We start from the raw sequence: 12649 nt of genomic DNA, 5'->3' as shown, positions 1-12649 counted from the left end.
AAAATCTTTTTATAAATTCGGTCTATTTTGATTTAATTAGCCTCAAATTTTGAAATTAATTATAGCAAACACCCAAATGTTGCATGTAATCCACTATGTAAAACTTTGTGATAGAAGCACCCATGGTATTCACATAGAATATCTAAACAAATTTAAAATCATTATGATATGAAATCTAAACTAATTTTAGATTCATTTGGATATTTACAATCTTGTAATGAGATTTTCTTATTTATTTCTATTTCCCTTTTCACTTATATGTAAATGTCACATCTTTCAATATGTAAATATTAAGGAAACAGACATAAAAATAAAAAAGAAAAAAGGGAAGAAAGAAAATGCAATACCAATATATTCAGGGTTGTCAACATTGCAGCAAATTATAGCAGGATTACATCGTTCTTCATGACAATTTAGTCTCACTCCTTCCATGCCTTCTTTCATGCAAGAAACTTACTGGTAAAGATTTTGCTTGCTTTTTTTTTTTTTTTTTCCATATGATCCATTTGGCATGTATTTTTCGTTGGTAATATGTAAAACTTGTTCCAATTTTCTAACTTTTCTTAAATATTTATTCTACGGTGGCATACTGTTGATTCTTGATGCATTTTTTTCTTTCAGATTTGACGTGGAAATCCAACAGGAGTTAAATAGATGGAGGAAGTGATTTATAGGGGAATCCTAAATTTTGACCTGAGAGTCAATTAATAAGAAAATAATAATTTTTCAACAACTATAAGCAAGTAATTATGTTTTCAATTCTAATTGTTGTAGAAGGTGAATTTTTCAGATACTAATGTAATTGTTTAGCAATTCTTTTATTTAAGAGTATTTGTTATACTAGCAGTATATTATGTTTGTTGCAGCTTATTTTTATTTCATGAGTATTTTTGTAAATTATTCCTCATTGAATGTGCCATTTAATATGTTTGTAGAAGTAATATATATTAAAATCTCTCTATATGGGACTCAATAAAATTAATGACTACGAAAAAGTTATAATTTAATAGAGGTTGGCTAAAATCTTTCTTTAGACTTAATACTTAATTTTGTTAGTGAAATGATAGAAAGTAGAAATAAGATACGTAAATATTTTATCATATTATATAAATAAGACTGATGAAATGACAGAAAATGCTTAATTTCCTTGTTCATATTAATTATATTCAATATTTTAAGTTGTTTATATATATCAATTTGAGCTGGTTCTTAAAAGATATCATCAAGAAACAAAAGAAAGGCTCACTTCAGCCAATAGTTCAAAGATCAGAATTGCGGGGAAAACTGAAGCTGTAATTCTAAACAACAATATTACTTTAGAAAAATGTTTTTATTCTTACAAAGGATTTACAGCAAACTGTTATTTTGGGAACTCATTTTATCAATCTAATTACTCCTTTTAAAGTAACTACTGCTGGTATCATTTTTAAAGTTAAAGATTCAAAGATTGTTTTTCCTTTTATGGAAAAACCCAAGAAGAGAAATCTCAATCTTATAAAAGCTCACTCAATTTATAATTTTGAGATAAATGCTTTGATTAAAGGAAAAAAAACCCAGCTTTTTCAAATAAAATAAGATATGAGTTTAAAAAGAATTCAAAGCCAATTGCAAAATGAGTTTATCCAAAGGAAAATTTCTGATTTGCAAAATAAGATTGAAAAAGAAGTTTGTTCTCATCTTCCTAATGCTTTTTGGAAAAGAAAATAGCATATGGTGGATTTACCATATAAAAAAGATTTTTGTGACAAATAAATCCCTATCAAAGCCAGATCCATCCAAATGAATGAAACCTTAGAAAGCCATTGTAGAGTAGAGATAAAAGATTTAGAGCAAAAGGGTTTGATTAACAAATCCAGATCCCTCTGATCGTGTGCAGCCTTCTATATCAACAAAAATAGTGAGATAAAAAGAGGAACACCTAGGTTGGTCTATAAACCTTTGAATAAAGTTCTAAAATGGATTAGATATCCCATTCTAAACAAAAAAGATCTTCTTTAAAAGCTTCATTCTGCTTTTATTTTTTCAAAGTTTGATATGAAATCAGGATTTTGGCAAATCCAGATTCATCCTAAAGACCGGTACAAAACTGCATTTACAGTTCCATTTGGCCAGTATGAATGGAATGTAATGCCTTTCGGATTAAAAAATGCTCATTCGGAATTTCAAAAAATTATGAATGATATTTTTAATTCTTATTCAAAGTTTTGCATTGTCTATATCGATGATGTGTTAATAGTTTCAAATTCTCTAAAGCAACATTTCAAATATTTAGAGACATTTTTCTATGTTGTTAGGAAAAATGGTCTAGTAGTTTCAAAGTCTAAGATATCGTTTTTCCAAACGAAAATTAGATTTCTTGGACACTACATCTCCCGGGGAACTATCACCCTAATTGAAAGGTCTCTAGCTTTTACTTCAAAATTTCCAGACATAATCTTAGAAAAAACTCAATTGCAAAGGTTCCTTGGCAGTTTAAATTATGTCATCGATTTTTATCCAAATTTGAACTGTTTAGCAAAGCCCCTCCATAATAGATTAAAGAAAAATCCCCCTGTATGGACGGATGAGCATACAAAGATTGTCCAAAGCATTAAAAGACAAGTTTCTGAAATTTCATGTTTACACCTAGCTGATCCATCTGCATTCAAAATTGTTGAAACTGATGCATCAAATTTAGGATATGGTGGAATTCTTAAACAAGTTTAAAACAACAAAGAATGCATTGTTCAGTTTACTTATGCACACTGGAATGATACACAAAATAATTATTTAACTATCAAAAAAGAAATTCTTTCGATAGTTTTATGCATTTCAAAATTCCAAAGTGATCTTTTAAATCAAAAATTTCTTTTAAGGATTGATTGTAAATCCGCGAAAGAAGTATTATAAAAAGATGTTCAAAATATAGCTTCCAAACAGATTTTTGCTAGATGGCAAGCCATTCTTTCCGTTTTTGATTTTGAAATAGAATACATAAGAGGAGATTCGAATTCAATTCCATACTTTCTAACCAGAGAGTTCCTTCAAAAACAGGAGTGATAATGCCAAGAAAATCGAGAGCAAAAGACAAAGAGGAAAAGCCAATAAAAGCCGTTCAAAGCCCGAAAAAGGAGACTTTACCCTCTTCTTCAAAGCCTATTAGAACCTGGACTGAAATCATCCAGGAAGAAATGAAAGAAGACCGAGCCCAAAAGCAATTCCATATTCAGGAGTGGCTTGCACAGCAAACTCCCAAATTTTTAAAGCTGGTCAAAGAATATTCGAAGCAAGTAGTAGAACTTTACCCCGAAGTCTTTCCAAAGACATCCTCTCCAAAGACATCCTCCTCTTCCAACAAAGGTAAAGGTATACTTTCTATCCCTTTTTCAAAACCTGAGATAGCAATTTTCCCTCAAAACCTATCTCAGAGCTCTCAAAGTATTTCAAAGCCTAACTCACAAGAAATAGTTTTATCCCAAACAAAACTTTTCAAAACCAATGAGTATATAGAAAAGCAAGATTTTAAAAGCATTTTAACTATTAAGTAAGGATTCTGTACAAAAAGCCCCTCAAAACTAGTTTCAAAAATTTTCCCTCCAGGATGGTACTTTAAACCCTGGAATATATCAAAGCCCCAATCTTACTACCAGTCTATCCTCGAGGTAACTGGTTCTGCAAAATTCAAATACTTTAAAAAGCATAAAGACCACAAAGACCCTGCATATTCCATATGCACAATCCAAAGAATCCTCCACCCTTCAGATTAGGGAATGGATTTACATTCATCAAGATCTTTTCCAACTTCTCTCCAAAGCACCTACGCATCAAGCCTAAATACTTCTTTTAACTATTGGGATTACCAACAAGCTTGGTTTAATACCTTTCTTTTACAAAACGAAGGACAAAGCCATTCTTGGCTTTTCTACTTCGACACAAGCACAATCCAAACTTCAAAAATCTCATATTGGTTCAAACAATGGTGGAATTTTTATGGCAATATTCCAGAGACTATAATTCCAGAAGTTCTACCTTTGTTTAATCTATTCAAAGCTCATTATAAACCAAACAAAATATAAAGACGTTTTCCCCCCTTACTTTTATTTTGTTCAAACTTCTTTCTCCCCTGGGTATGTGTATGGTACTTCCATTTTAACCAAGCAGCAGATGGAGAAACCATCCTTGCCCGAAGATTCAAAGATAAATGGTGCGATAAATTTAACCACCAAGAAAAATTATCTTTAAAGATGGTACAAAGTTTTCTTTCAAAGTATAGCTTTTTGCCACCTCCGAAAGAACATACTACTTTCCGGGCACATAAGTCTTTCATTATTCCAAAGCTAGCGGCGGCTCAGACAGAAGAAGACTTCTTATAATTGATTAAACAGTTGTCAGAAACCGCCTCTTCAAAAGGAAAATCTAAAGCTTCAACTTCCTCTTCTAGCACCAGCTCACAACAATTGATCTAGATGGTGACTCGAATGAAAATAACTGTTTTGGGATATTTAAGCCTATCAAATAATATCATTGTAAAGCCCTTGGGTTGAAAACCAGAAATAGCAGCCCAAAATAATTATGTAATAGGCCAAATGCCCAATAAAAAAAAGAAGGTCCTTTTAAAAAGAAAAGAAAGAAGACTAAAGACTCTGCACCATTATTTTTTTAAAGTAAAAGATTCCTCACTGTTGAAACGTGACAGACAACTCCTGCAAAATACATGGAGCCCCTCACTCCATTATCAAAAGCATCCAAAAGATGTGGAGCCCCTCACTCCATTATGAAGAGCATCCAAAGTAACAATTATGGAGCCTCAAAGCTGAAGACCTTTATAAATAGAGGAGCCACCAAAGAAGAAGACAGACTAAAAAATAACAAGAAACTCTTGTATTCTTCAAGTCATACCATTATAAATATAGTGAGAAAAGAGAGTGTGAGAGTGATAATGAGAAACCACATTCCTCTTGTATTCAACTACTCTTGTAAGTTATATTTCTTTTGTTTAAAGCTTTCATTTTAAAGCTTTTATTTTAAAGTTTGTATATTTTTTCATCCATCAATAAGAAAGAATTTGTTATTATCTCTTATTTTCCATTTTCATTTTAAGATTTAACAAGTGTATGCTCTGTACTTGCCTCGTCTGAGGATCTTGCACACCAGAATGAAATAGTTAATTAATTAAAATCTTAAAGTATTACTGATATTATATTTAGTTGAAATTCTTATAAAATTTATTTTATTTGTAAATAAATTTCATATGTACGTTGCATTAAATAATATTGAAAGGAGCATTTTAGTCTTATAAAAATATATTAGCTTGCTTAGACATGTGAAATTTATTTATTTTATTAGAATTTAATTTAATTATTGCTAATTTTATAAATTTAATTAAGTAGAATTCTAAATTAATTTTTACTTCAACTAAATATATAAATTTTGAATTTTTAATTGAATTCTAGAAAATTTTTAAAAATTCATTTCAATAAAATATAATATGAAAAATAGTCTTAGTTTTTTTTTTTTTTTTTTTTTGTATATAAGGTAGATTCAATGACAATTAATGATTATTGAAGATATTTTCTTTCTTTTGAGTAAATATGAGAAGATTTGACATGTTAGTGGATCCTTTCAAGTGTTAAGTGAAATTTATTGACTTAATTATATGTGAGAAATGTCCTCCTTCCTAATTTACAAGGGATTCTTAGTCTTTTCAATTCTAAACTTTTATCTATTTTTTTTTGAATTTCCAACTTGCATAGAGAAAAAGGTAAAATTCTTTCGGCTTCAACTTACAACTTGCATAAAGAAAAGTAAATATTTTTCTTACAAATCGAAATGATATAATATTAAATTACGAAGATCAATATTGGAGTAAGGAAATTTAAACTAAATCTTTAAGATTTTGTATATAATCAAAGTTAAAATTCAGTGGCTCACATATATCATATGCTATCAGAATTGAACTGACCCACCAGTTGAACTAATTAAACTGTGACCTGTGAAGAACAAAAGGGTCGGTTCAATTAAAAACCCAAATGAGCAAAAAAATCGTTGAAACTAGTTAAAACCCATAAGACTTGTTGTAAACTGTAAGATCCGCATAGATAGTAATGAACCGAGTTGGTCAAAACATTCAAAATAAAAAGTTTTTAAATTTCTTAAAAGAATATTTTAAATTAATAAATAAAGAATATCTTCATCTTTTCACAAAAAAATAAAAAACTAAGTTATTAATTATTTATTAATTTGAAATTATATAAGACAAAAGAACCTTAAATTTTTGAAGTTTAGTATACATCTACATCGTGAATATAATTTCTTATGGAATTATTTTTGTTATTATTTCTATTATCGTCGTTAATTATTCATTAATTATTATTAATATTTAAAAACTAGTGGTTCAACTATTGATTCAATGGTTAGACCGATTGAATCTCAAATTACTTCCTCCATGAGTTGGTCGGTTCTGATAACATTGCATATATAAATAAATTTTATCTAAATTGTAAGTATATTAATATATTATCTTTTGCCATTTTCTAAGGTATAGTTTCTAAAGTTATTTTACCAGTTTGTTCTATTTTGTGATTTTCTTAAAACATGAAGTAATATTATCATGAGATTATTATTAGTTTTTTAGGTTTTACATTTCTAAACTTTTTACCTCTTGAAATGATGGTTCATGGGATTTTTTTGAATATATATGTCTATCAAAATAATGAGGATACTATCATGTTTAATCCACTTCAGATGACATTATTAGTGTTTACCCAACTCCTTAAAGGTTTTGAATATGAAACATAGGACATTTTGATTAAACAATATTTAGCACATTGTTTTATATATTTATACCTCTGAAATTATGTCAATTAGTCAATTTAATACTTTAATTTTCGATTTAACTAAATAGACACCTAAATTTTATTTTTTTTGATATCTAAAAACTTTTAACTTTTAATTTAACCTAACATGCACTTGAACTTTCTTTTTTTGGCAATATCTAAACACCTTTCATACAATATATATATATATATATATGAATGTATTGAACGAAGACACATTGTCAAAAAGTACGAAAATATGACAAAAAAAAAATAAATTTAGGTGTTAGTTAGAATATATGACATTGACTAAATTATTAAAGTTCATAAGCATAAATACACATTTGGCCTTATTTATCTGAAATAAATGATAGCTATATTCATGTTTAACACAACAAATATGGTAAAACTGAACTTCTTTTAAATTCACAACCTTATTAGTTTATCACTACTAATTTAAAGTTCTTTTACAAATTCTGTCTATTTCAATTTAATTAGCCTTCAACTTTGAAATTAATTTAAGAAACACCCAGATGTTACATGTAATCCATTTTACAAAACAAAGACTTCGTGTGATATTGACGTTGTAAGGCAAATACATATTTGAACAAGTGAACTCTAATAATTTCATCACTTTAATACCTTAATTTTCGCTTTAACTTAATACGCATCTCAATATGTATTTTTTGTGATATTTAAACACTTTTTGACAGATGATTTCATTCAATATGTTCATGTGTATAATGCGCAGGTGTTTTAATATTATCATTAGACATAGTTCGGGTGTCTGTTAGATTAAAATAAAAACTAAAAGTGTTTAGGATTATAAAAATAAAATTTAAGTGTTTGTCAGGTTAAACCTGAAAGTTAATATGTTAAAATGATTAAATGAATAAAATTCAAGTGTTTAAATATGCACTGTGCTACATTGTATTACCCCAATAAAATATAATAAATAAAAAAATCTCATTATAAGATTAAAAATATCTAAATGAATCTAAAATCATTATAACAAAATCTACAATAATCTAGAATTATTATGATGGAATCTGTAATAGTTTTTACCATAATGATTTTAGATTCATTTAGATATTTATATTCTTGTAATAAGATTTTGTTATTTATTACCTTCTCTCTCTTTTCACTTGTATATAAATGCCACATCTTTTAGGATATCTAAGTGTTAAGGAAACAAACACACAAATGAAAGAAAAAAATAAAAGAAGGGAAGAAAATACAATATTAACATATTCAGGGTTGTCAATTGTGGCAATCCAAATTAGAATCGGGTCGTTGTTCATGGCAATTCAGCTTGACTCTCACTCCTTACATGCCTTCTTTCAGGCAAGAAGCTAACCACAATGTCTATTAGTAAAGATTTTGCTTGTTTTTTTTTTTTCATATGATCCACTTGGCCTATTTCTTTTGTTGGCAATGTGTGAAACCTGTTTCAATTTTCTAACTTCTTTTAAATATTTATTCTATAGTGATATACTGTTGAGGCTTGATGCACCTTTCTCAGTCCTGAAACAAAGGTGCAGATCCAACAGGAGCTAAAAGGAGGAAGGAATATATGAGAATCCTAAATTAAAAGGATTCTTATATGGACTCTAGCAACGGCCTGCCTGAACTTTTTCATGATTTTCTAACCATGAACTCAACCACGGCCTAAACAAATATTACATGGAGAATGTTTCATGGTTAGCATTATAGCAATATTGTGCTCTCACCAAAAGTCTCGTATCCTCCTGTCGAATCAAGGTGTTCTTCTCACTATCTTGAGTTAATCTAATTCATCTCGTCTGCCCTTTGGTCTTTTGGCTATTAGAATATAAGGGAATTGAAGTGGGTTATATGTGTTGATACCCGAGAGCTCTAGATTGTGGAAGGTGAGATTTGAGGGTGAGATATGGGGATTCCAAGGCATAGGTGGCCGAATCACATATGAAGTGGGTCTCAACTGATTTGTCGAATTCTATTTGTGGGGAAGGGGGCTTTGCCAAGGGGAAAATATTGGACGTAGAAGATGATGAAACACATGCAAAGCAGTTTTTCTTGCTTGTTCACTTGGAAGACTATTGTTTCTAAAGCAGTTCAAGGGATTTGAAGCCTAATCACAAAGATGAATGTTTCTTTTTTTCCTTTACAAATCTTTTAATTAACTTGGAATGATATAGATATGGTGTATTTGATTTAACAAAGAACTTAGTACGATTTCTGAAATTTGATCATAATGATAGTGTAATACTACAAAAAAAAAATTAACAAGAGAATTCGCCTGTGATCCTGTTTGGGTCAATGAAAATGCTAATCATTGAACCATGCATTAGCAATTACAGATTAAAATGGTTAGATCAAATTGGATTTGTTTTCCTCTCTTGAATAGAATGTACGAACAATGTAATTTTGTAAACTGTAAAACACATCTTGGAAATTTGTGTTTCAGCTCAAGAAAATATGTTAGTAAGCTAATATCAAGTTGTGATTTTATCAGTTAAAAAATGCTATGCTTCCAAGTTTCATTTGCAAAATTTCTTGCTTTCAAACAGTTTGAGATCTACAATGTGCTGACAGGGTTTTGGGGACGAACATTTACTAACTCCTTCCGCTTTTAGTGTGGAAAAATGATTCCAGATGCAACCTAAGGAAGGAAAACTTGTATAATTATCATAAGGTATAGCCATATATCAATTAACTCAAGCGGAAACTAATGGATGTGCATTGAGAAAGAGACGTTAATTGAAGGCAATGGAAATATCAGGCGGCCGACACCATATATAGCCACAGCGAAGAAGTGGATAACCAAGCTGAATGGGCGAGGGTTAAGACCCGAGAGTAATGCAATAGGGCCATTGCGTCAGGACCGTATATCAATTCTGCTGCTGACTTTTTTGCTAAATCTGTTGTTATAAGAATTGAAATGGGATGCGGAGCAGCAGACATACTTCTATTTTTCGTATTGTTCTTGTCTTTCCTTTGTTAATAGCAGAAATGAAAGCCTCTGATAGCTCTAGGGGAATCTGAAACATGCAGACACCTGATAAGTCTAAAGAATCACAGGAGATGATTCTGCACACATAAACTAGTATGCCAAACCAACTTTGAATGCCTGGGGAGCCACCACAGATTTCAAATAGTTAACCATTTCACCATTTGAAATGGATGGTAGTTTTTGGCCTGCTGGTACGTCAACCAAACAACAAATCTCGGAGCTACTAATTCGATAGAACAAGATCCATGAAGGCTCTGCCAGAATGACATGTCCATGATTTGGGTATGGTAGCTCACAGTTCCCCAAGATTAAAGCAGCAAAACTAGAGGGAATCAAGATTGTTTTTCTCAGCTAATCTAGCACTCAATGCATCTTCTGAGTCGCTCACATATTCTAAATGTCTGATATTGAGCTCACCCTGAAGTTCTTAGCTGCCCCAGAAACGTAAGGTCCAGGAAACCACCAACCATAACTGTTGACAATGTTTGGAGCTGGTTAGATGGTTTAGGTATAAAGTTGGAGTATATGAACTCTTCATGATTCGCTCTCCTGCTTGAGAAACGTCCGCAACGTTTGTATGTACCATTAAAGAAATGCGACATGGAAGTTAGTGCTTCACATCCAGTTATATTGAGATGCCTTAGGCTTATCATGTTTGCAATAAAAGGCAATTCCTGAAGATTATAGCAACCACATAGATTCAATGTTTGCAAAAATGGTAGTTTCTCAGTAGTACCATAGCCTAAGACCCTGATCGATGTGTAAGAGAGATCAAGATCTTAGGCACAATAAATTGCTTGTGCTACAACACAACTCATCAAGTACATAAACATTCAAATCTAGGACACATAAGTATGGAAAACATGTAACTAAGATACGAGCAGTTTCATTACATTCACCTCGTGGAAACAATATGAGGGTAAGCCAGTGCTTGGCTTCGTACAGTGATATGGGAATCTTAGGAGACCAAAAATCACATATGACAGATGAATGACGAGTTTGTGCAAGATTACCAGAAGGGAGGCCTTGCTCTAGTATGACAGACTCTTTTCCTGTGATTGTGCTAGATCATGAACAATATCATGCATTCTGTATCTTCTTATGTCATTCTTGCCGGCTTCTCCTGTATCCTGAAAGAAAGACATCCACAATAAATCCTGAAATTACTCATCACCTCTAACCTCTGGCGGTTTGCTTGCACCATCTGATTGTATTAAGCCTGCTGCCATCCACATTCGGATTACTTTTTCCTTCTGGATTTCATATCTTTTTGGAAAAGTCGAGCAAAAGGTGAAGCAATGTTTGAGGTGAGATGGTAAATGAAGATAACTCAGCCTTAGAGCTGGTAAAACTCCAGTGCCACACACACCCAGATTCCAAAGCTCATTGTTCTGCACAAATAGCCACTCCTTTTCCCCTCTCTTGAAACGCATCAAACTTCCCAAAGTTTTCGCAGCCAACGGCAGGCCTCCACATTTCTTGATAATCTCCTTTCCTATTGGTAAGAGATTCTGATAATGCTCTTCTCCCTGTTGAAACGCTCGATGCTCGAATAACTTCCAACAATCTTCTTCAGCCAAGCCCTCCAAATAATATGGACAAGATGGAGAGCTCATAAAAAATGCAACTTTCTTACTGCGTATAGTGATTATGACTTTACTTCCACCCATGCCACCCCTGAATAAAGGTTCTAATTTGTCCCCCTCATCCTGATCTTCATTCCAAACTTCATCTAACACAATTAGGAACCTCCTCTTGTGCAACAATGTCCAGAGCTTGGACTGCAATTCATGTATCAAGAAATTGAGACATTTATGCATAGTTACAGACTCAATAATTGCCATCATTATCATTTTCACATCAAAATCATCCGATACAAAAACCCAAATCTTAACATCAAATGTCCTGTTACTTCTTAATCATTATATGCTAGCTGAGCAAGTGTTGTCTTGCCTAGTCCACCTATTCCAATGATTGGAATGAACGACACATTTACTTCTTTCGATAGTAACAGTTTGACTATCTTTTCCTTATCTTCCTTCCTCCCAAAGTGCTTCGATAAGAATAAGAATTTGTCGTGCCAAAATTTCTGATTCCAGAATGAAAGGCCTGTCTCCCTTTTATCAGATTGCACCGTGACTATGTCATCTTGTCTTAGATGGAACACGGAACATTCCATAGCTAGCGCTTCTAGTTCCTGAAGCATCTTCCTGACCTCATCAGCATCCAGCTTGACCTGTGTTGCTTGAAAAGTTCCAAGAATTTGGTGTGGTTCTTGCACATTAAGTTTTCTTGAAAGAGCTGTGAACTTGTCAAGCACGTCTTCAGCATTATAAGCTGCATTCTTGAGTTTCAATAACCAAGTTCTAACAGCTTTATTGGTCACCTGTTGATCTTCAGCTTCTTCAAGTCAGCCTGTGCCATTAACAAGGCTTGTTGCAGTTTGTGAAAGTTGTCACTAAGACCCCACAAGTTACCAAGCTTTTGTAGGATTGGAGAAGCTAATCTATCAAAAATTACCTGCAGAATTGCAGATAGGACTATTACTGCCATTTTAGCTGCACGTATAGAATTAGAGAACTGTGGCTGGAAGAAATTTGAGGAAGTGAAAATTTTCTGATCCAAAGATCGGTCACCAGATTGAGACTTTGTAGGAAAAAGAAAAAGGAAAACAGCCCCAGACACTAAGCTCTCACCAACCTAGGGCCAGGCCACTCTCCACATATCGCTCTCTAACCTATGAGAAATCTCAGGAGGAACAGCTTGCAACTCATGAAGGCCTCTTGTATAGTATAGGGCTTATCCGCTAGCCAAACAGCAATTTGATTCTCTTCCCTATAAACATGCCAATCCTCACTTCTAA

At 32.1% G+C, this 12649-nt stretch overlaps 1 protein-coding gene and 1 long non-coding RNA gene across 2 annotated transcripts; one reads left to right on the top strand and one right to left on the bottom strand.

The window, feature by feature from the left end:
- The first annotated feature begins 265 nt into the window (after nucleotides 1-265).
- Nucleotides 266-821, top strand: LOC125370471. Its single transcript, XR_007216484.1, has 2 exons — nucleotides 266-459; nucleotides 622-821. It is a non-coding gene; the product is annotated as an uncharacterized LOC125370471 (long non-coding RNA).
- Nucleotides 822-9876: 9055 nt separating this feature from the next.
- On the bottom strand, nucleotides 9877-11630 carry LOC125370309 (putative disease resistance protein RGA1). The gene is made up of 5 exons (XM_048375331.1): nucleotides 10968-11630; nucleotides 10832-10916; nucleotides 10686-10743; nucleotides 10204-10536; nucleotides 9877-10108 (listed from the first exon to the last, which is right to left on the bottom strand). The coding sequence occupies exons 1-5, from the start codon at nucleotides 11628-11630 to the stop codon at nucleotides 9877-9879; spliced, it is 1371 nt and encodes a 456-aa protein (XP_048231288.1).
- Between the last annotated feature and the right edge of the window lie 1019 nt (nucleotides 11631-12649).

The sequence above is a fragment of the Ricinus communis genome, chromosome 6, assembly GCF_019578655.1.
Source record: "Ricinus communis isolate WT05 ecotype wild-type chromosome 6, ASM1957865v1, whole genome shotgun sequence".
Classification (NCBI taxonomy): domain Eukaryota; kingdom Viridiplantae; phylum Streptophyta; class Magnoliopsida; order Malpighiales; family Euphorbiaceae; genus Ricinus; species Ricinus communis.
This window is presented reverse-complemented; position numbering and strand designations above follow the sequence as displayed.